Genomic DNA, 20,384 nt, shown 5'->3' with positions numbered 1-20,384 from the left:
TAAATACGACGACAAATTCGCACTTTTAAGCCCACGGAAGATAATATTTCCCATTTACGCCTCGTCTTGTTCATATATTTCTGCTTTTATCTCCAGTTAAATGTGTCGTTTAGCATTAGTGGCTGTTAACACGTTGAAAAGCAAGAAGCAGTGGGGGAAGAATTCCTCAGACATTCTCTTTGCCTCTCTTACTTTAATTAAATAAATATCAAACACATAAACATACCAATGATCAAACACAAGTTGTTGGCCACATTATCTGCTCAGAGATGCTTTTTGGAACGATGACAGTAACGATCCTTGATTCCTTAAATAAAATATTTAATCTCACACAATATCATTACTACTTATACTTTTTAGTCGTTTGCTATTTTTAATGTATTTTCGGACTGGCAATAAAGGGGTCAAGTGGAGCAATGCCGAACGAGAAGCGAACATGTTTACAGGGGAAACAGTTATTTTTACTCATTAGTCATCGTGTCACGTCTTCAAATCAGCTGGTCCGGGCTTCCGTAGCCGAGAAGCACATGACCCGGAAATAAGGAAGTGTATCTCAAACAGAAACTGGGCCGTGTCGGTCTTGTTGTTTTCTCTCCGTCTCTCCCTCTTTTTCTCCCTCGCTCTCCGTTTCACACTCGCACAAGAAGCGGAGCTGAAGGAGGAGACGCGCCGCTTCGATAGTTTGTCACTGTCGTAAACAAAATGGGTTCGAATCGCTCGTTTCTGCCGATTTTATCGCGTTGTCTCCTAATCTGCGTCACTTTGTGGAGCGAGCCGAGCAGCGGGCTGTCATCCAAATCCCCCCGGAGACCGAACATCGTTTTGATCCTCACCGATGACCTGGACATCGCGCTCGGGGGACTGGTGAGAGAATCCGGGCATTCTTCAAATATCTGTTTAAATTGACTTTAACAGTTGGTCTTGAATACCGCCTCTGAGTCAGCAGCTTTTATAAATTGAGTTAAATCTGCTCCCACATCTTTCTGCAGACCTTCTCTGCAATTTAAAATACTGTGATCCTTACCTTAAAGATTGAAAAGGCTGTCGATCTACACTTGTAGCTTAGAATATATATTTATACTTTCATAACAAGCAGGGAAGGCTGACAACGAGTTATGTGCAATCCTATATTTGAATTACTATTATACATATATATATTTATGCCCAAATCAAGTTTAAAATATTACGTTTTTTACATAACTGTTGTTGCTTATTTTAGCTGCTTTCTTTTAGTTTTGTTGGTATTGTTGTTTTCACTGTCATTCATCACTTCCCGTTTCTGCTCTTTTTAAAACCTTTTACCTGCTGCCAGCTTCACCACAACAGACTTGGCATGTTGTCTCCATCCAGCGGATCTCTCGGGTTGAATAAAGGAAGAAACTTGTGTTTATGACAAAGCATTGAAATCCACGTTGTGTAGTGGAGCGGATTGTCTCTTCTTAAGGAGCTCAGTCACGCTGCAGCTTCGTCTCACTGTGGGTGTGTGTGCGTTACTTAGACCACGATTTGGCTCGGTGAAATATTAAAAGGCGTCATTTATATAGAACATGTGAACATTACAATAAAAAGTACATCAAAACAAGTATGTAATTAAAATGTGGAAAGGGGAGCTTGTGAGTGTTTGAGTTCGGAGGCCAGTTATTCGTCTCCTCACAGTTGATCTTTTCTCCCCAGACTCCACTCCCCAAGACGAGGAAGCTTATCGGCGATGCGGGGATGTCGTTCTCCAACGCAGTGAGTATCCCCGCGACTTCCTGCCTCGTCACGCGTTTGGCTGCAGATGTTCATCCTCTGCACGCCTTCTCGCCTCTGCAGTTCGTCGCCAGCCCGCTGTGCTGCCCGAGTCGGGCCAGCATCCTGACGGGGAAATACCCGCACAACCACCACGTCATCAACAACACGCTGGAGGGGAACTGCAGCAGCAAAGCCTGGCAGAAGAGCGAGGAGGCCGGCACCTTCCCCGCCCTGCTGAGGACGCGCGCCGGCTACCAGACCTTCTTCGCTGGGAAATACCTCAACCAGGTGATGGAGTTCAACCGCTTTATAGACAATGCACCACTCATTTGTCGCTGTCTAAAAGAGTTGACGCTTTCGTGAGTACCACCGGGAACCGAAAGTGGGCTTCCGGTGATCGTCAATAGTCAGTCACAAGATCTACTGTCATGCGTTAATTAAGTCGTGATAAAGTCCAAGTCTGGATTGCATCGCCCCTTGTGATAAACAGATGGGCGAATGGGGAACCGGGACAAGCTCTTCGCCTAAACAGCAAACAGATGACACTTAACCCTGTTTGTTAACTTCCCCTCCCTCTCTGTAGCTGGCTTCCCCCCCCTTGTGACCCCCGTGGTCACAGGTTAGCAAACGCCTCCCAATCTGCAGACTGAAAACACAATCAAAAAGAGGCTGGTGGACGTTTTTAAACACAACATCCAGGCAGCATATATAAGAACTTATTGCATTCAAGGGGCGATTCAAGCTGTGATCAGTTGGATGTTGGGCGGTGGGGGAACGTCATCAACAAAGCCGACTGGTCTCTTTCTAGTTTTCTATCTTTAATTTAGTCCTACATCGTTTCTACCTTTTTTTATTTTCTTTGTGAGTAAACTAATACTGGTCGATGTGTTTCAGTACGGCCGCTCGGAGGCGGGTGGAGTGGAGCACGTTCCTCCAGGCTGGAGCTACTGGGTCGGACTGGTGAGAGAGAAACTAAAAGCCCTCGTCCTTTCAAACGTCTTTCTGCTGCAGGCTGTTCATTTCATTTCTGCCACAGCACATTAACGTTTCAGCTCACGAACTAAATAAATACGTTTAACAGAGCGCCAAACTACTTTAATCCACGTGGTCACGTGACCTAAAGAAGGAGCCGGACCGACCAACGGGCCAAAATGAGATTTTCTTTATTATGCTGCTACGCTCTTTGCGCAAGTCCTGAAGCGGAGGTCACGTCCGTAATGCGACCGCAGTGCAGACGAGTTTATCTCCGCCGCTACTAAACAAACCGATGGTCTCGTGACCTGACGGCTTTACACACACACACACACACACACACACACACACACACACACAGATAAATTCAGAGCACGTGTGACCGTGATGAATTTAAAGTCAACGGGTTTTTTTATCTGCAGAGTTACTTTTCTAAAATGTAGGAATCCAAAAGGGTTTCTTTTATCGCTGCGTCCCGGAGTATTTCCTCACAGCGGCTTGTTTTCCAGGAGAAGAACTCTAAATACTACAACTACACTCTGTCAGTGAACGGAAAGGCCGAGAATCATGGAGCGGACTACGGCAAAGACTACCTGACCGACGTCCTGGTGAGGAAAACAAACGCCTCTTATATTATGTCCAGTGATAACAGGTCTGTCTGCGGATCCTGCTTTGGGGGGTTTGACGTCTACTTATCTAGAAACAAACGTGAAGACTCTCTCCTCCTCTCAGGCCAACAGGTCTCTGGACTTCCTCCAGTATAAATCCAACTACATGCCGTTCTTCATGATGGTGTCCATCCCGGCCCCCCACTCCCCCTGGACCGCTGCGCCTCAGTACCAGAACAGCTTCAACACCACCAAGGCTCCCCGAGACCCCAACTTCAACGTCCACGGGAAGGCAAGGCGACCTCTCCTCCCTCTTCCTCAGCGAGATGTAAAACACGACAATAAAGCCATTTTAAATGCATCTTGTTCTCCACGTCGCTCCTCTGCAGGACAAACACTGGTTGATCCGACAGGCCAAGACCCCGATGAGCAACTCCTCCGTTCAGTTCCTGGACGACGCCTTCAGGAAGCGGTGAGTCCTCCTCCATTCCATCCGCCCCCGTCGGCCCGCGTCCGCGTGGCTTCACTGCAGCTCTGCTGCTGCTCTCCTCGGCCTCCAGGTGGAGAACCCTGCTGTCGGTGGACGACCTGGTGGAGAAGATAGTGAAGAGTTTAGAGATCAGAGGGGAACTGGACAACACGTACGTTTTCTTCACCTCGGACAACGGCTACCACACAGGCAGGTCAACGACACGCCGGGTTCATGTGCAGAAGAACTCCTTCACTCAAGTGAGATGAAGTTCGGGGGAAAGTTAGACATTTATTTATTCTGGTGCGTTTCTTTCAGGTCAGTTCTCTCTTCCTCTGGATAAGAGGCAGCTGTACGAGTTTGACATCAGAGTTCCTCTCATGGTCAGAGGACCGAACATCAAGCCCAACCAGACCAGCCGGGTACGCGCACACACACACACACACACACAGAGTCTGTTGCACTAAATAAATGACATCTGTCTCGTGGTCAGATGCTGGTGGCGAACGTCGACCTCGGTCCGACCATCCTGGACATCGCCGGCCACGACGTCAACGAGACAAATATGGACGGCATGTCCTTCCTGCCCGTCATGGTGAGGTCACTCGGCCGCGCTCGCTTTAAATACTACGGTCCATACGAGTCCAAAGTAAAAATGTCTACATATGAGGGAATATTGGGTATTGGATCTAACCGAGGTCCTGTCCTGCCTCTTTTTACCCGATGTCTGTCCAGGAGGGGAAGGTGAACAGCAGCAGCTGGAGGACAGACATCCTGGTGGAGTACGAAGGGGAAGGAAGCCCCGTGTCCGACCCGGCTTGTCCCCTGCTGGGACCCGGCGTCTCGGTACGGGATCCAACCCTCTTAACGTCCCCCGCAGGAGGCGAAAGAAGCCGCTCCAACGCTCTCTCCCTCTCTCCCCTCCCCAGGAGTGTTTCCCGGACTGCGTGTGCGAGGACTCGTACAACAACACGTACGCCTGCGTGCGGACCGTCGCCCTCTCGACCGACCTGCAGTACTGCGAGTTCGACGACAACGAGGTTTGTTCCGGGGGGGGCCGGACGCATCCCGGCTTCAGCAGCTTTAAGTCAGACAGTTTGACAGTAACGCGGCTCGGGGGGGGGGGCGTTTTCCTCCTGCAGGTGTTCGTGGAAGTCTACAACGTGACAGCTGACCCCTACCAGCTGACCAACATCGCCAAGACCATCGACCAGGAGGTGCTGGAGAAGATGAACCACCGGCTGATGATGCTGCAGTCCTGCTCCGGCCAGACGTGCCGGACGCCCGGCGTGTACGATACGAGGTGCAGAAAGTCCTCTCACGTTCACCCGAACCGCACTGCTGAGACGCTTTGTTTCCTGTAGAGTCCGAACAATTTGTGTGAATAGGATTTTTTTTTTTTTATTTATCTAAAAAAAAAAAGAGATTTTGAGTTTTCATACTATTAAAAATGTATTTAATATATGATAATATATAATACTTATTTAATATTTAAAGTCTGGTTGAAATGCGCACTGCTATGAAATGAATTCACCACATTTATATAAACGGTAACTAACTTACATGCTCAATTATCTTTTATACACATTAGTGGCACTTGTAGGAATTTTACATGTAACATTTTACACGGATAAATTTAAAAAAAGAAACTAGTTTCTGAATTGGGAAAATAATTTAACTCAAGAAAATATTTTATATTTCAGGAAAACTTAAGTTTGATTGGAAATGTACAGAATCAATTAAACACCTTCCTCTCTTATCAGTTACTTGGAAATAATTATTAAATAAATAAACTCCGTTAGATCTATTTCCACTTTAACATCTGCCTCTCTAACATTAAAATGGACCCTTTTGTCCTGTGTGTTTTCTTGCAGGTATAAATTTGACCCTCGACAGATGTTCCCGAGCAACAGCTGGCCGCCCAGCCGACTCCGACAGAAGAAGTAAGATGAGGAGGAGGAGGAGGAAGAGGAGGGCTGTGTCCTATTTCTTGTATTCGGGCCTTTCGTGCTGCTGTTGCCGTGTTTCTGGGCCTCACAAGCCTCTCTGGAGGAGCAGAAGGGGCCCACGTGGCACCGGGGCCCCTCTGGGTGCAGGACCCACCTTTTATAGCTTCTGGATCAACGTGTCAACGATCCAAACTGTGGGAGCTTGTCTTATTTTCTCTAATTGTCACTCATATGGTCGTCAAGAATTTCAATCTTAATCACAGAGAAAACTGCATCAAATCCCACGAAGCATCCAAACGTTTATTTACATGATCAATCAAGCAGTGCTTCTTTAAAGGTATCACTACGTGTAAATATCACGTTCCCTGACATTTCTGATCATTAGTACAAGATTTCAAATTACGAAACAATGAAAACGTGCTTGTTTTTCTTTAATTAGTTTTCTTAATTAATCCTCAACTATCGATCCCAATAAACAGCTGATCAGCAATAACATGTTAATGGTAAATAGTTTTTAAAATAGTAATCCTCTGAATTTGATGCAAACATGTTCTATTTTCAGACCTTTTTCTTGTTGAGTGGAGCTTTTACACAGCGAGATGTTCGCTGCTCTTCTCGTGTTTAAAAGCCTTATTTGGACCTTGTTTGAAGAACGTTCGCTGGAAGAAGCTTAAATGGGTTTTTACGGCCTGTTTACTGTGACAGAGTCACTGAGACGGAAAATAAAAAGCTCGAAAAACTGCTGCTGATTTAACAAGTGGAGCCTTAATGAGAATTACAAGAGCCACAAAAACGAACCAAATGTTCTTGAGTCAAAACAGTTTAAAGTTAGACTTCGAAATGAATTCCATTATGTCATAACTGTCTCCTTTTAATAAGGGCAGAAATGCGATTTTCTTTGTTGGAGGAGATTTGAACTTAAAATCAAGTATTTTGCTCCGTTTTGCAGCTTCCTGAGAAGCTGAAACGCTGCTTCAGTGCAGAGATGATCCTCCTAATGGGAAAGAGGAAGAAGCAATTCTAGAAAAATAGATGATATATTTAGCCAAAATGTCCTTTCTCACATTATCAGGGTTCCACTCAGAAGTTTTGGAGTCACTTCTTTTCATCAAGAATTTTCATTTCACTTTAAATTATATGCAGGAACTTTTAATGGGCAAATAGAAATGAAACATTTATATTTGATATCTTTTGAATGTGACCTAAAGGGAAATGAAAGGAAACGTGTATTTTTGACAGAAGTAATATTTCTTCACAGATAGTTATTTTTAATTTCAAAAGATCAACGTATTTCTAATTTCAGATCAAATCTGTGCAGATTATTAACATCCAGACACTTTTGAAGAAAAATGAGATCCAGAAAGTCTCAAGCCGTCGAAAAAGAAAAAGTCTGATTATTTTCTCAAACTGAATCAACAGTTCTACCTTTTTATTTCCAGCAGTACGTCTTGTTTTATTCTTGGACTAATATTTCCATCCAGCTTCTTTCTTCCTCTGCAGTGTTTCTGATTCACATCTGAACTGAATTAATGTGAAACTCGGGTTTCAAGTCACTGATGCACTTTTTCAACCTGTCAGAACTGTTTCATTTAGGAGCCTTTTGTTTTTAGAATAGTTGTGTGATTGTGTATTTCTGGCTTGTGTTTTCTGTCCGAATAAAGAAATGATTGAAAATAAAAACAGAAGATCTTGCTCAGTTGCTTTTGAATAATCTGATTTCACAATAAATGTGAAAAAGTAACGTGTATTATTACAACGTTGCTTTAAGAATTGAGGTTTTTATCTATTTTCCCTCTTTGAAAAATGCCATAGTCGTTTATTTAAATTCATGACCTTTATAGTTTGAGATGTTCTTTTTGCAACATTCAAACCAATTTGAAGAAGTTATAAAACTGTAACTCTTATAAAAGCCTCACAAATGTTCTTTTTATGTAAAAAATTAGCTCAATTAGCTCAATTTTAGGATTCTGGGTCCAAAGAGTTCTTTAAATCTCCCGGTTCGCCCATAGACGATTAAAGTTCTTCCACTTTGCTAATTTCTACCATTTATGTTCCTAAGTAACGTTTTTGCGACGCTAAAAACTTCATTCCATGTTTGAGTCTGAGCGCATGGAAGACGATCACGGCGGGAGTCGCCGCCCCTAAAAACACCGGCGCCCTCCTGCGAGGGTCCGCGCCGCTCATCGGCCCCCCGGCCCCTCCAGCACGGGCAGGAAGGGCAGGTCGGTGTTGCCCAGGTACGTCCTCCCCCGGTGCTGGAACACCTCGCTGACGGCCCACGTCAGCCGGCCCTCGGGGTCGTGCAGCGTCGCCACCACGCCGCCGCCGTCCGCTCCGAGCTCCAGGACCAGAGCGTAGCGCGGCAGCAGCACGTCGTACCAGCGGAGAGGAATCACCTGAGGGGGACAAAGTTCATGAAGCACATGAAGTACACCGATCAAATGCTTCACTGAGTTCACTGAGAGTTCACACTGTGTGTGTGTGTGTGTGTGTGTGTGTGTGGGGCGGCGGGGGGCTTTGGGGGTCCTGCCCCTGTCCCGTCAGATTTCACACTATCTCGTCTCGGCAGCCGTGGACAGACCCGTTTGTCTCCTGACTGACGGACGAGATAATTGGAGCCACGCGCAGCGCTCCAGATGCATCATGGGAAAGTAGCCGTGGGCACAGCTGCTGATGAAAAGTGCTCTTCCGTTGTCAAAAGCATCTGAACTCATTCTCATCGATCACATTTCTTGACCACCCGGAGTTTGTCGGCACCGAGCCAAAGAAGACGTGGACCGGACTGCGCTGGACCGGAGTGGCGTGCTCGTGCAGGAAGTTGACGTCTGCGGCGGCCCCATCGATCCTATCAGCGAAATTCATTTCAAAAGCCCATCACGGAACAATAAGACCGACCTTGGCCAGGAAGCGCTTGAAGGCCGGATACGGTGCGATCAGGTCCAGGAAGGGAGGCGTGGCCTTCCGGAACCGTGTCGTCGTCATGCCGACCAGGAAGGTCCCGCGGTCGCTGCGGCGGATGTTGTCGGGGTAACCGATCATGTTGTCCACGGCGACCTCCTTGGTGCCGGCCTTCGGCCCCTTGAGCCAGTACCTGAGGGCGGACGGGGAGTCGGCTGAGTGACACGCGTGTGCGTGCACGCGCGTGTGCGTGTGCGTGCGTGCGTGTACCTCAGCACGCGTCCGATGCTCGTCTCCGCCACCAGCAGGAAGCGTTCGTCGGGGGACAGGGCGACGCCGTTGGGCATGTAGAGGGAGTCCAGCAGGACGTCCACGCGTCCCGTCTCCGGGTCGTAGGAGAGGAGGCGGCCGAGGCGGTTCAGCTCGATCACCTGAGGACACGGAGCGCTCGTTCGTAGTGTCGGGGGTCATACGTGTCTTCAATATTATCATTATATTCCTGCGTGATAATTTAAGGTAATGCAAGTTGTAGCTTATTTAACAAGGCTGAATTTAGTCAAACTAGTTCACGTTATTATTGTCGCTCATATTATTTCAATTTCAACGTCACGATTTCCATTAATTTGCTGAATGAAAAATTCGTTAATACCGTGTTTCTTATATGCTCTTAATCCTGTTGACTCGTTATTACATGTTTTCCGTGAGCAGCCGGCCAACTTGTGAATACATTAAACACTATAAAGTGTTTAATCCTCCGAATGGACCCTTTGGATCACTCGAGGGGCCTTGTGGTCCCTGTGGGGGCTTTTCTCTCCTGATGAATGGAACCCTAATTCGCTCCGGTTAAAGTAATCACCCTGTCTGAACTCAAAGGACTTTATTAGCGTCCTTATTAGCGTCCTTATTAGCATCCTTATTCTCTTCTTCTGGCGGACCGGACGGACGGACGGACGCACAACAAGAACAGGACGGGTGTCCATCGGCGGTCATTTGTCCGGCTCACCTCCAGCCTGACGTGTCTGCGTCCCCACCGGCTGGAGGAGTCGGTGAAATAAACCAAACCGGTCTGGGAGGAGATCTCCAGGCCGTTCAGGAAGGCGAAGGGAACGCCATCAGCGCCTGAGGAGCAACGACACGGAGCGTCTCAGACGGGGGAGGGGGATCATCTACACACATATGTCTCACACACACACACACACACAACCTTGTTCATTGGAGCGGAGCAGAGTCTTCTCTCCGGTTTGCGGGTCGACGCTGTGCAGCCCGAGGTACGAGTCGGCGACTATCAGCTGACCGCGGCGATCCAGGCGGACGCCGTGAGGGCGACCGCACACGGGCTCGTAGTCCGTGCTGCTGCCTGCAGACACACAACACGAACACGTGACCTAAGGAAGGGTTTTTGCTCATGCGATCCTGAGAATTAGAAAGACAACTTATCGCCACAAACGTACAAATATCATTTAGAAGAAGGAAGGTTTTTCAAAATAAAAGGCTGACCGCATTCTGGTAAATCCTGCCCCATCTGGGTGATGAGGGTGAGCGTGTCATCAGGACCGATTCTCCACAGCTTCCCGTCCACCGTCCCTGTGAACACGTTACCTGAAACAACGCGGACGGCTCAGAAAAAAGACCCACAGAGAGCGACGCGGACGTCACGTGACGCCTCAACTCTGCATGCAGTCGAGCATTAATTCATATTAAATAGTGTAGCTAACTAAAACAATGAGGTAAAAGTCAGCACCCTCACCCTCCTCATCCGCAGTGAAGGATTCTGGTCCGTGTAGTTTCCCAGGAAACAGCCTGCGACCCTTCTGCAGCCGGGTGTTGACGGCCAGCGGCCCCTCGAGGGCCGGGGGGGGGCCCTTCAGTCTGCAGGGACCGATTTAGATTACTGCAGTTAGTCTATATCAGTTTAAAGCGCTCAATAAATAATAGTACACTGTGTTGCTTCTTTAGAAAGTAGTTGCTGTGTGTGTGTGTGTGTGTGTGTGTGTGTGTCTGTAGTTACACATGTGGTTCGGGGTCTATGGGAGAAGGCAGCAGGTAAACACCAACAACCACGGCGAGCAGAGCCGCTACTGACGACCTCTTACTCAACCTGACGGAGAGCAGAAATGTTTATCATACTTTTAGACACTTTACACGCAAAACATAAGGAATAAAAACATACAAAAGAGAATCAAATGAAAAAGGACATTTAATACAAGAATAAAACAAAGCTCGACCCTCATGGCTTCTTATTTCACGGACAGCGTTTTATTTCATTATAAAAAATAGGGAATCAAACAAGGATTCAGTGGACAGCCTGCAGTTAATAAGTCAACAGGGTTGCGTCACACACGGCGAGGTGAACTTTGACATGGACGAGATGTTTCACTCGGGATCTATAAGATGCCACACAGAGGAGGAGGTCGTTCGTGTGAATCAATCAGACTGATCCATGTTGGTCAAATCGAAACACGATCCCACGGTCCATTCAGAGGCCTTTTGTGCTTTAAACGTGCAGTAGTTCCTCTGCACATCGCTTGTGTGTAGTTGGACTGGGAGTGTGAGAACATGAGACATTGTTCTCGGGAAATAAGAGAATTCTCTGAATGAGCAACACTTTGCATGCTTCCCGTGAGCTTTTCTTTATTAAGTTTTAGCACTATTTGACAAATGCATTTCACAAACCCGGAGTTAAATAAGTCACAGAAAAGCAGGCAGGAATCACTTCTGGCCCAATTTAAACTGTTTGCCGTGTATCGTCTTGCACCCACAGCAGTTGTTTATTTGTTAGAAAATAAAATAAAAATGAAAAATGCTGCTTATTTTAATTAATGCCGATAAGGAGTCTGAACCTTCATGCTCCCAAAAAAAACTCTAATTGTTTTTTATTACGACGCCGCAGTGTTTACAACAACAATTAACGGATTTGTGAACGCAGTCTGGTGACGCAATAATAGAATACTTTCCTCACTTTCCGGCGCCGTCGAAATTAACCGAAGCCTCGTATTTATTTTTAAAGTTTAAAATGAATCAAGTGTCCAACTCACATTGTTGAGTTTTCCAGCGTCTCTTCTTCCTGCTGCAAAAAACAGGTCCGGCTGAGAGCAGCGTCAAGAACGCCGCAGCATACACGACATCATCCGGCCTGTTCCTTCAAAGTAAGAGCAGCGAAGCACACGTTTCCGGCCTATTTGTGCTTCTGCATTTTCAACCCTTAAATCAATTTAAAAGTCACTTGTGTGGATTTTAGGGATTTTATATCAGGTAAAAGTAACTTTATTTCCTTCATAACGTCTTCTGAAAATGTGAAATGACCCCAACCAAAACATAAAAGAGAGAGCCTTTACTTTGAAGGCAGCATCGGCAGGCTCCCTCCTTCAGCTTCACGTGAAAGTTTAGTGTGTGAGACAGCAGAGGGGGGGAGGGGGGGCGGCAGACCCCCACTTTTCTAGTCTGAAAGCCGGGGTCACACAGAGGTCAGGAGGAGGCGCTGTTTTCATCCGGCCTTTCCAAATTTTCCCACTTAAAGGTCTTAATTTTCCCTATTTGTATTTGTGCAGTTCATCTGGAGATCAGTTAAATTATTTAGGAATAATAAAACATGTATTACCAAAATATGTCATACAAGGAATGTGACTTGGCGGTTGGTGCATAACATCAGACAATAAGACAATGGACAACAAGACAGATAGAGAAAACATAGTGCAAGAGGAAACAAATGTCAGAATGTCAGAGTCAGTCAGTGGGGGACCGGCTCTGTTGATGAGCCCGACTGCCGACGGGAAGAAGCTGTCGGTGTGGCGGGAGGTCTTAGTCCTGATGGACCTCAGCCTCCTGCCAGATGGAAGGGGCACTAACAGGTTTTGTCCGGGGTGAGAGGGGTCGGCTACCATCTTTATAGCTTCAGGGTCCTAGAAGCGAACAAGTCCTGCAGGGACGGCAGATTGCAGCCGATCAGCCTCTCTGCAGAGCGGAGGACGCGCTGCAGCCTGCCCTTGTCCTTGGCTGTGGCTGCAGCGTACCAGACGCTGATGGAGGAGCAGAGGACGGACTCCATGATGGCCGTGTAGAAGTGGACCATCATCGTCTTTGGCAGGTTGAATTTCTTCAGCTGCCTCAGGAAGAACAACCTCTGCTGAGCCTTCTTGGTGATGGAGCTGATGTTCTGCTCCCACTTGAGGTCCTGGGTGATGATGGAGCCCAGGAAACGGAAGGAATCCACAGCGGTGCTGATGGTCCGAGAGGCTGAGACATGTTTCCCAGCTTCACGTGCTGCTTCCTGTCAGACAGGTGGAGTTTGTCCTGCAGCAGAGGCGGGATGATGTGTTGAAGGCAGAGCTGAAGTCCACAAACAGGATCCTGGCGTAGGTCCTGGGGAGTCCAGATGCTGGAGGATGTAGTGGAGGGCCATGTTGACAGCAGGGGGTCCAGGAGGGGGTCCAGAAGGGTCTTCAGGTGGGACAGGACTAGCCGTTCAAAAGACTTCAGGGCGACGGGCCTGTAGTCATTGAGTCAGCCAAGTCTGCCAATTCTCTGAATTCTGTCTTGATCTTTTTGGGGATTACAGGGAAGCAACTAAAAACTTTTCATTATCTGTTAATCCGTTTTCTACTGTATAAAATGTCAGCAAATAAGAAAATGTAATTCTCTGATTTAAAGTTGATGTCTTTAAAAATGTTTCGTGGGGTTTAAAACACAACACGAATAGTATAAAATAAAGAAATGTAACAGATTCTCCTAATTCCCCAAAAGAAACGAGGATTATACACTAATCCTTCAACTCCGATTATGCATAATAAAGTAACCATATTTAAGTTGAAAGTTGAAAGAAAAACATACAAGGAGGAGAATTTATTTGGTATTAATTCCACCTTTAATAGACGCCGCCTCGCGTGGCTCAAAGGCCACATTCTGGCAACAAACAGAAAAATAAAAACCTGCCATGTGATTCTCTGTTGAAACAAAAAACAGCATATTTGGAACAAAACACAAGGAGCGTGTCAGTAAACGGCAGGAGAACGACACACAGATGTTTGGCATTTATTGTACAGATGTACGTAAAGTCCCTTCAGTGGCTTTCTGGAGCTTTCGATCGTATCAAAGCGTCATGTGACCACAGGTTGATTTTCTACCCGGTGAAGATCGTGTCATGTGATCAAAAGCTCCACGAAGTATCAAAGCGCACTGAAAGCTCTGCAAAATAATAAGTAAGTACACCTCGAGGATTAAACACCATGGAAACAGAAATACTCAAATCTGCCTTAATAACGTTATTAAAACTGGTGCTTTGTATTTATCTGCTGGTTTAATAATTAATTTATCATCACTTTGTTTGAGAAGTTAAGAGAAGAGAACTTAAGAGAAGAGCTCAACAACATCTTGCTAAATAAGATTATAGCGTGTTAGATGTTAAGAGTCTGATGGCGGCAGGAGACCAAAATAAAATAAAAAACTGTCTTCCCTGAATTCAAAGTTAAAGTGCCCGAAAATAATCGATACGACTCATCTGGATTTAACAGCTAAGGTTGTTTATCAGATAGACAAACAACAACAACAACATGGCTTTAAGATGATTAAACTGTTTCCATGCGGACTTTCGTAACATGTTTAAACTATATTATAGGGAAGCAAAAATAGGTCAAAATATTTTGAGTTTTACAAGGGACTGAATATCTAATTTATGTGAATTATTTGAAATATTCAGTAGTTTGATTCCAGTTTTATTCATTATTGGCAACTAACTAATTTTAAGTTTTAAACATCATTTAGTTTTTCTTACACCCTGAAATTTATATATAAGTTCTTTGAGAAATCAATAACTGGGAAAAACCAAGAGGGAATTTAATCAACAAAAGAAATTAAGATGTAATTCAGTGGATTTATTATCGCACCATAAAGTTAACGTACAGGTAAAGGTTCTTACATTTCCCATAATGCAACGGTTACGTTTTCAATTTGACCCCAAATGCGACATCCAGTCACATTATACAATATTATATTTACAAGTATATCTCCTCCCGATGGGTAAAACTGAAATTTACCGTCACAATTAGACATTCAGCTGCCTGAAAGATTCAAATTTTTGGACCATTTTAGTGTTTGCTTCCCCAGCGTAAACCCAGTGTTTGATACAAGAAGACGACGGGTTAAAACCCCTTCAGATAAAACTATATATGGTTTTCCCTCCACTGGGAAAAGGCCTCTAATAAATGTTCTGCTCCAGGCAACACCACAAAAATATCTTTGGTTCTAAGAAAATAACAATAGTTTGACACGGAAGTAAGTAGCTGCAGTTTCTGTCCACTAGGCGGCGCCGTTGTACTTCATTCAGTACCTGCAGCGCAAAAAGCGTTTTTTGACTATTGATTATTTTCGTGAATCTGATTGGTCGTTTGTGAAAGTGATTATCTTCGTTTTCTCAAACATGTTTTTTTGCTTTCTCGATCACCAGAAATAAACTGAATTTTCTACAAAACTAAACGTAAAAAAGGAGCCTCTTTGGTCTCAAAGCCATAAACGATAAGCTGAATTCACTAAAGACAACATTGCATAGATATATTTAAGGCAGCGATCAACTTTTCAAAACCTTTCATGAACCTTTACTGCACAAAAGACCTCCATTTTTGTGCAGAGCTCTGTGTGTAACGTCCGTCCTTCCTTCCTTCCTTCCTTTCCTCTTCAATATTTCCCCTTTCAGACCTCCTGTGGTTTACAGGATCCCATCGTCTCCCCTTCTTCCTCCATCTAACGTCTCCTCTTCCACTTCCTCTCCGTCACCTTCCAGAAACCTGTCGAGTTTCCCTCCGCCCTCATGTGGCCACGCGGGGTCAGAGGTCACGACTAATCGAACCAGACCAAACGTCCTCCCGAGCTCACCGCTGTCTTTTTTTATTACGACGTTCTTTAATGGAGTCTGTAGTGTGCCAATAAGAACTTATCCAACTGAAGTGAGCAGTGAATCGTTTTATTGTGACGGCCAATTAAAAGTAATGTTCCATTTCATTTCTTATAAAGAAAATGAGCGTTGGTCCAATTTTGTTGCTGTTTTTCTTTCAACTTGTTGTAAATGAATGATTGGCAAGTAATGAACTGATTAATTACAAAATAAAAAAAAATAAAAGAGCAGGTTCATTAGTAAAGGAAAAATCTTAAAGGTCTTTTAATGGTAAAGTATTTGGTTATAGTTACTCAATTAAGCCGATTAAAGAAACAAAAACCTCATTATTGATGGATTATATGCATGAGTGTGTTTTATTTAAACACATCTGTTATTATAATTGTTTGCTTTTCCCGCTCTGTTAAAATAATAATTAAAAAAATGACAGTAAACATAGAACCAAACTGAATCAACCAGCAAAAGTAAATAAACATTATTCCTACGGCACACTCGAGACTCCACATAAGAATATAAATACCCTCCAATCGAGACTTCCAGTGTATCCTCTAAATGTTTCCTTTTCCTTCCACCTTCACGCAGCTTCAGCTGTTTTTAATGCTCATGTTGTGTCTTTTCCTCCAGTAGATAAACTCTGCTTCTGTACAAAAAAAAAAAACTAAAAATAAGACTTTTGTTTCTTTCAACAAATCATAAAAAGCTTCAACCATATAAATTAAGAAAAAAAATATGTACAGACCTTTAAAACAGAAAAATTAAATAAACCTCTGACTCAACACGTGGCCTTGAGTCCTTAAAAGGAATTAGATAAACTATGTGACAGCAGGACCGAGAGGAGGAAGAGGAGGAAGAGGAGGTTTGGCACGGTGAAGTGAATCTTTGGTGAGATCGGGCAGCACTTTGAGGTCTTTAATCCGGGTTTCGTCTCCCGTCGCTCGCTGTCCCGTCAGTTTATCGTTCCCTCACTTCCTCCCTCCGAGCGCCGGATCCTCACCTCGCGTCAAAAAAGTACACTTCTCCTCCTCTGAGGTGAGAATTACAAAAAAAATAAAAGGTTCTCCCTCCTCGCCGCGGTCCTGTTCGACGGAAGGCTCCTCCCCTCAGAGGCTCCTCCCCTCAGAGGCTCCTCTGACCTCGCTCAGCGCCTCCTGCAGTCTGAGGCGATACGCATCGTAGCGCCGCTTCACCGCCTCCCTTTGCTCCGCCTCCTCCTTGTCGAGGATCCGCAGGAAGTTGCGCAGCTCGGGGATGGAGAACGCGTCCCACTGAAACGAGGGGCAGCGTCACTTCAACCACGAACAACAAATAATAATAATAATAATAATAATAATAGGAACATTGCATCACAGAAGGGAGGCGGAGCTAAAGCGTTACCATGACTTCGCCATGCTGTTCCCTCAGGACGAAGCTGAGCGTGTCTCCGTCGGGTCCCGCCACCAGACGGAGGAACAGCGGCTGCTCGTCATCCGCCAGCTTACACACATACACTGGAGGACACACACACACACACAGATTAATGTGGGCTGCGGTCGCTGCAGATGGATTTGATGTGTGTGTGTGTGTGTGTGTGTGTGTGTGTAAACACGTAAGGCAGAAGATGAAATGGTGAGTGTGACCTCAGTAATTGAGAAAAAGGGAGAGTGAGAGAAAGAGACGGCGTTGTTGAAACGATCGCCGGCCCTTTAAGGCGACCCACACACCGATAGTCTGAAAAATGTTAATTACATTAAAAGAAATACGATTCACCAACAACTATAAATGGTTCAAAGAGAAAAAACACAGAATTTACTTAATCGGAATCAAGTGTCAAACAAGTTAGGTGAAAACCTGACATACATACAAACATACCTTACTTACAAAAGCCTGTTTAGCTTAGCTTAGCTTAGCATAGACACTGAAAACAGGGGGACCAGCTAGCATGGCTAAGTTACAGCGTTTTATGCACCTTTAAAGCTCGGTTATCCGGAGTAATAACTGAAAAGCTTTTGGGGTTTTATTTGAACGAGTGTTCCTTTAAGAGAGCAAAGTCACGTCCACAGCGACCTCCTTTCTACTCCCGTGTGTTTGCTCCTAAATCTGAAGGACGCTTGCAGACTTGTTTTTATACGAGAAGCTCGGGTGCAAAACATGTCAGACGTCCGTCTCCACTACGTCTCCTACTAGCGGCCTCACGGAGCGTCTCCAGTGAGACGACAACAGAGCCGACGGTTAAAGCAAAGCTCGCTGGAACCGCAACAGTGTGAAATGTTTGACTTCAAACTAGATTAAAAAAAAAAAAAACGTGTTATTAAAACCATTAACCATCTTTTTCTTTACTTGCAGAGCTGAAGATAATATTTGAAACCCGGCAACAGCTGCTGGTGTGTGTGTGTGCGTCTGTGTATATTACATGCGTGGGCATTGCCCACATTGTGTATCAACATTAGGGCGAGGCATTCAGAAACACACACAACCACACACACGCCTCAAGAGCATGTCAGTGCCGAAGCATCTGATACCGAGCTCGGCATGAGTGGCATGAAACACACTGTCTCCAGCTATGTCTCTCTCTCTCACACACACACACACACACACACACACACACACACAGGGCTCCAGTCTTACCCTGGTCCTCCCTGCGGTAGCGTTTGTACAAGCCGTATTTAGCCGGGTTGTCTGCGACGGTGAACTTGTTCAGCAGGGCGACGATCACCTGAACACACACACACACACACACACACACACACACACACACACACACACACACACACACACACACACACACACACACACAGACACACAGACAGACAGACAGACAGACAGACAGACAGACAGACAGACAGACAGACAGACAGACAGACAGACAGACAGACAGACAGACAGACAGACAGACAGACAGACAGACAGACAGACAGACAGACAGACAGACAGACAGACAGACAGACAGACAGACAGACAGACAGACAGACAGACAGACAGACAGACAGACAGACAGACAGACAGACAGACAGACAGACAGACAGACAGACAGACAGACAGACAGACAGACAGACAGACAGACAGACAGACAGACAGACAGACAGACAGACAGACAGACAGACAGACAGACAGACAGACAGACAGACAGACAGACAGACAGACAGACAGACAGACAGACAGACAGACAGACAGACAGACAGACAGACAGACAGACAGACAGACAGACAGACAGACAGACAGACAGACAGACAGACAGACAGACAGACAGACAGACAGACAGACAGACAGACAGACAGACAGACAGACAGACAGACAGACAGACAGACAGACAGACAGACAGACAGACAGACAGACAGACAGACAGACAGACAGACAGACAGACAGACAGACAGACAGACAGACAGACAGACAGACAGACAGACAGACAGACAGACAGACAGACAGACAGACAGACAGACAGACAGACAGACAGACAGACAGACAGACAGACAGACAGACAGACAGACAGACAGACAGACAGACAGACAGACAGACAGACAGACAGACAGACAGACAGACAGACAGACAGACAGACAGACAGACAGACAGACAGACAGACAGACAGACAGACAGACAGACAGACAGACAGACAGACAGACAGACAGACAGACAGACAGACAGACAGACAGACAGACAGACAGACAGACAGACAGACAGACAGACAGACAGACAGACAGACAGACAGACAGACAGACAGACAGACAGACAGACAGACAGACAGACAGACAGACAGACAGACAGACAGACAGACAGACAGACAGACAGACAGACAGACAGACAGACAGACAGACAGACAGACAGACAGACAGACAGACAGACAGACAGACAGACAGACAGACAGACAGACAGACAGACAGACAGACAGACAGACAGACAGACAGACAGACAGACAGACAGACAGACAGACAGACAGACAGACAGACAGACAGACAGACAGACAGACAGACAGACAGACAGACAGACAGACAGACAGACAGACAGACAGACAGACAGACAGACAGACAGACAGACAGACAGACAGACAGACAGACAGACAGACAGACAGACAGACAGACAGACAGACAGACAGACAGACAGACAGACAGACAGACAGACAGACAGACAGACAGACAGACAGACAGACAGACAGACAGACAGACAGACAGACAGACAGACAGACAGACAGACAGACAGACAGACAGACAGACAGACAGACAGACAGACAGACAGACAGACAGACAGACAGACAGACAGACAGACAGACAGACAGACAGACAGACAGACAGACAGACAGACAGACAGACAGACAGACAGACAGACAGACAGACAGACAGACAGACAGACAGACAGACAGACAGACAGACAGACAGACAGACAGACAGACAGACAGACAGACAGACAGACAGACAGACAGACAGACAGACAGACAGACAGACAGACAGACAGACAGACAGACAGACAGACAGACAGACAGACAGACAGACAGACAGACAGACAGACAGACAGACAGACAGACAGACAGACAGACAGACAGACAGACAGACAGACAGACAGACAGACAGACAGACAGACAGACAGACAGACAGACAGACAGACAGACAGACAGACAGACAGACAGACAGACAGACAGACAGACAGACAGACAGACAGACAGACAGACAGACAGACAGACAGACAGACAGACAGACAGACAGACAGACAGACAGACAGACAGACAGACAGACAGACAGACAGACAGACAGACAGACAGACAGACAGACAGACAGACAGACAGACAGACAGACAGACAGACACACACACACACACACACACACACACACACACACACACACACACACACACACACACACACACACACACACACACACACACACACACACACACACACACACACA

At 45.9% G+C, this 20,384-nt stretch overlaps 3 protein-coding genes across 6 annotated transcripts in view; 1 reads left to right on the top strand and 2 right to left on the bottom strand.

The window, feature by feature from the left end:
- Positions 1-144: 144 nt before the first annotated feature.
- On the top strand, positions 145-7,412 carry gnsa (glucosamine (N-acetyl)-6-sulfatase a). Its single transcript, XM_040172691.2, has 14 exons — positions 145-864; positions 1,675-1,734; positions 1,816-2,022; positions 2,629-2,694; positions 3,216-3,314; positions 3,439-3,606; positions 3,704-3,786; positions 3,875-3,993; positions 4,102-4,205; positions 4,277-4,378; positions 4,519-4,629; positions 4,713-4,823; positions 4,926-5,086; positions 5,658-7,412. The coding sequence occupies exons 1-14, from the start codon at positions 703-705 to the stop codon at positions 5,728-5,730; spliced, it is 1,626 nt and encodes a 541-aa protein (XP_040028625.2). The 5' UTR covers positions 145-702; the 3' UTR covers positions 5,731-7,412.
- On the bottom strand, positions 6,012-11,765 carry LOC120816984 (adipocyte plasma membrane-associated protein). The gene is made up of 9 exons (XM_040172692.2): positions 11,666-11,765; positions 10,639-10,728; positions 10,378-10,499; positions 10,128-10,229; positions 9,835-9,987; positions 9,634-9,749; positions 8,901-9,061; positions 8,628-8,823; positions 6,012-8,128 (listed from the first exon to the last, which is right to left on the bottom strand). Coding segments are annotated over exons 1-9 (1,158 nt in total). The 5' UTR covers positions 11,668-11,765; the 3' UTR covers positions 6,012-7,912.
- A 1,698-nt stretch (positions 11,766-13,463) lies between these two features.
- The window catches only part of rassf3 (Ras association domain family member 3), a 29,962-nt gene continuing 23,041 nt past the window's right edge, over positions 13,464-20,384 (bottom strand). For all 4 annotated transcript variants that reach the window (XM_040175487.2, XM_040175488.2, XM_040175489.2 and 1 more), the window contains 3 exons: positions 18,118-18,205; positions 16,888-17,000; positions 13,464-16,778 (listed from right to left, as the gene is read on the bottom strand). In XM_040175487.2, the coding sequence (XP_040031421.1) occupies positions 16,614-16,778; positions 16,888-17,000; positions 18,118-18,205 (366 nt within the window). In that variant the 3' untranslated portion in view covers positions 13,464-16,613. The remainder of the gene's footprint in view (positions 16,779-16,887; positions 17,001-18,117; positions 18,206-20,384) is intronic.

This window comes from Gasterosteus aculeatus, chromosome 4, assembly GCF_964276395.1.
Source record: "Gasterosteus aculeatus chromosome 4, fGasAcu3.hap1.1, whole genome shotgun sequence".
Taxonomy (NCBI): domain Eukaryota; kingdom Metazoa; phylum Chordata; class Actinopteri; order Perciformes; family Gasterosteidae; genus Gasterosteus; species Gasterosteus aculeatus.
Note: the sequence above shows the minus strand (reverse complement) of the source record. Positions and strands in the feature narration are given on the sequence as shown.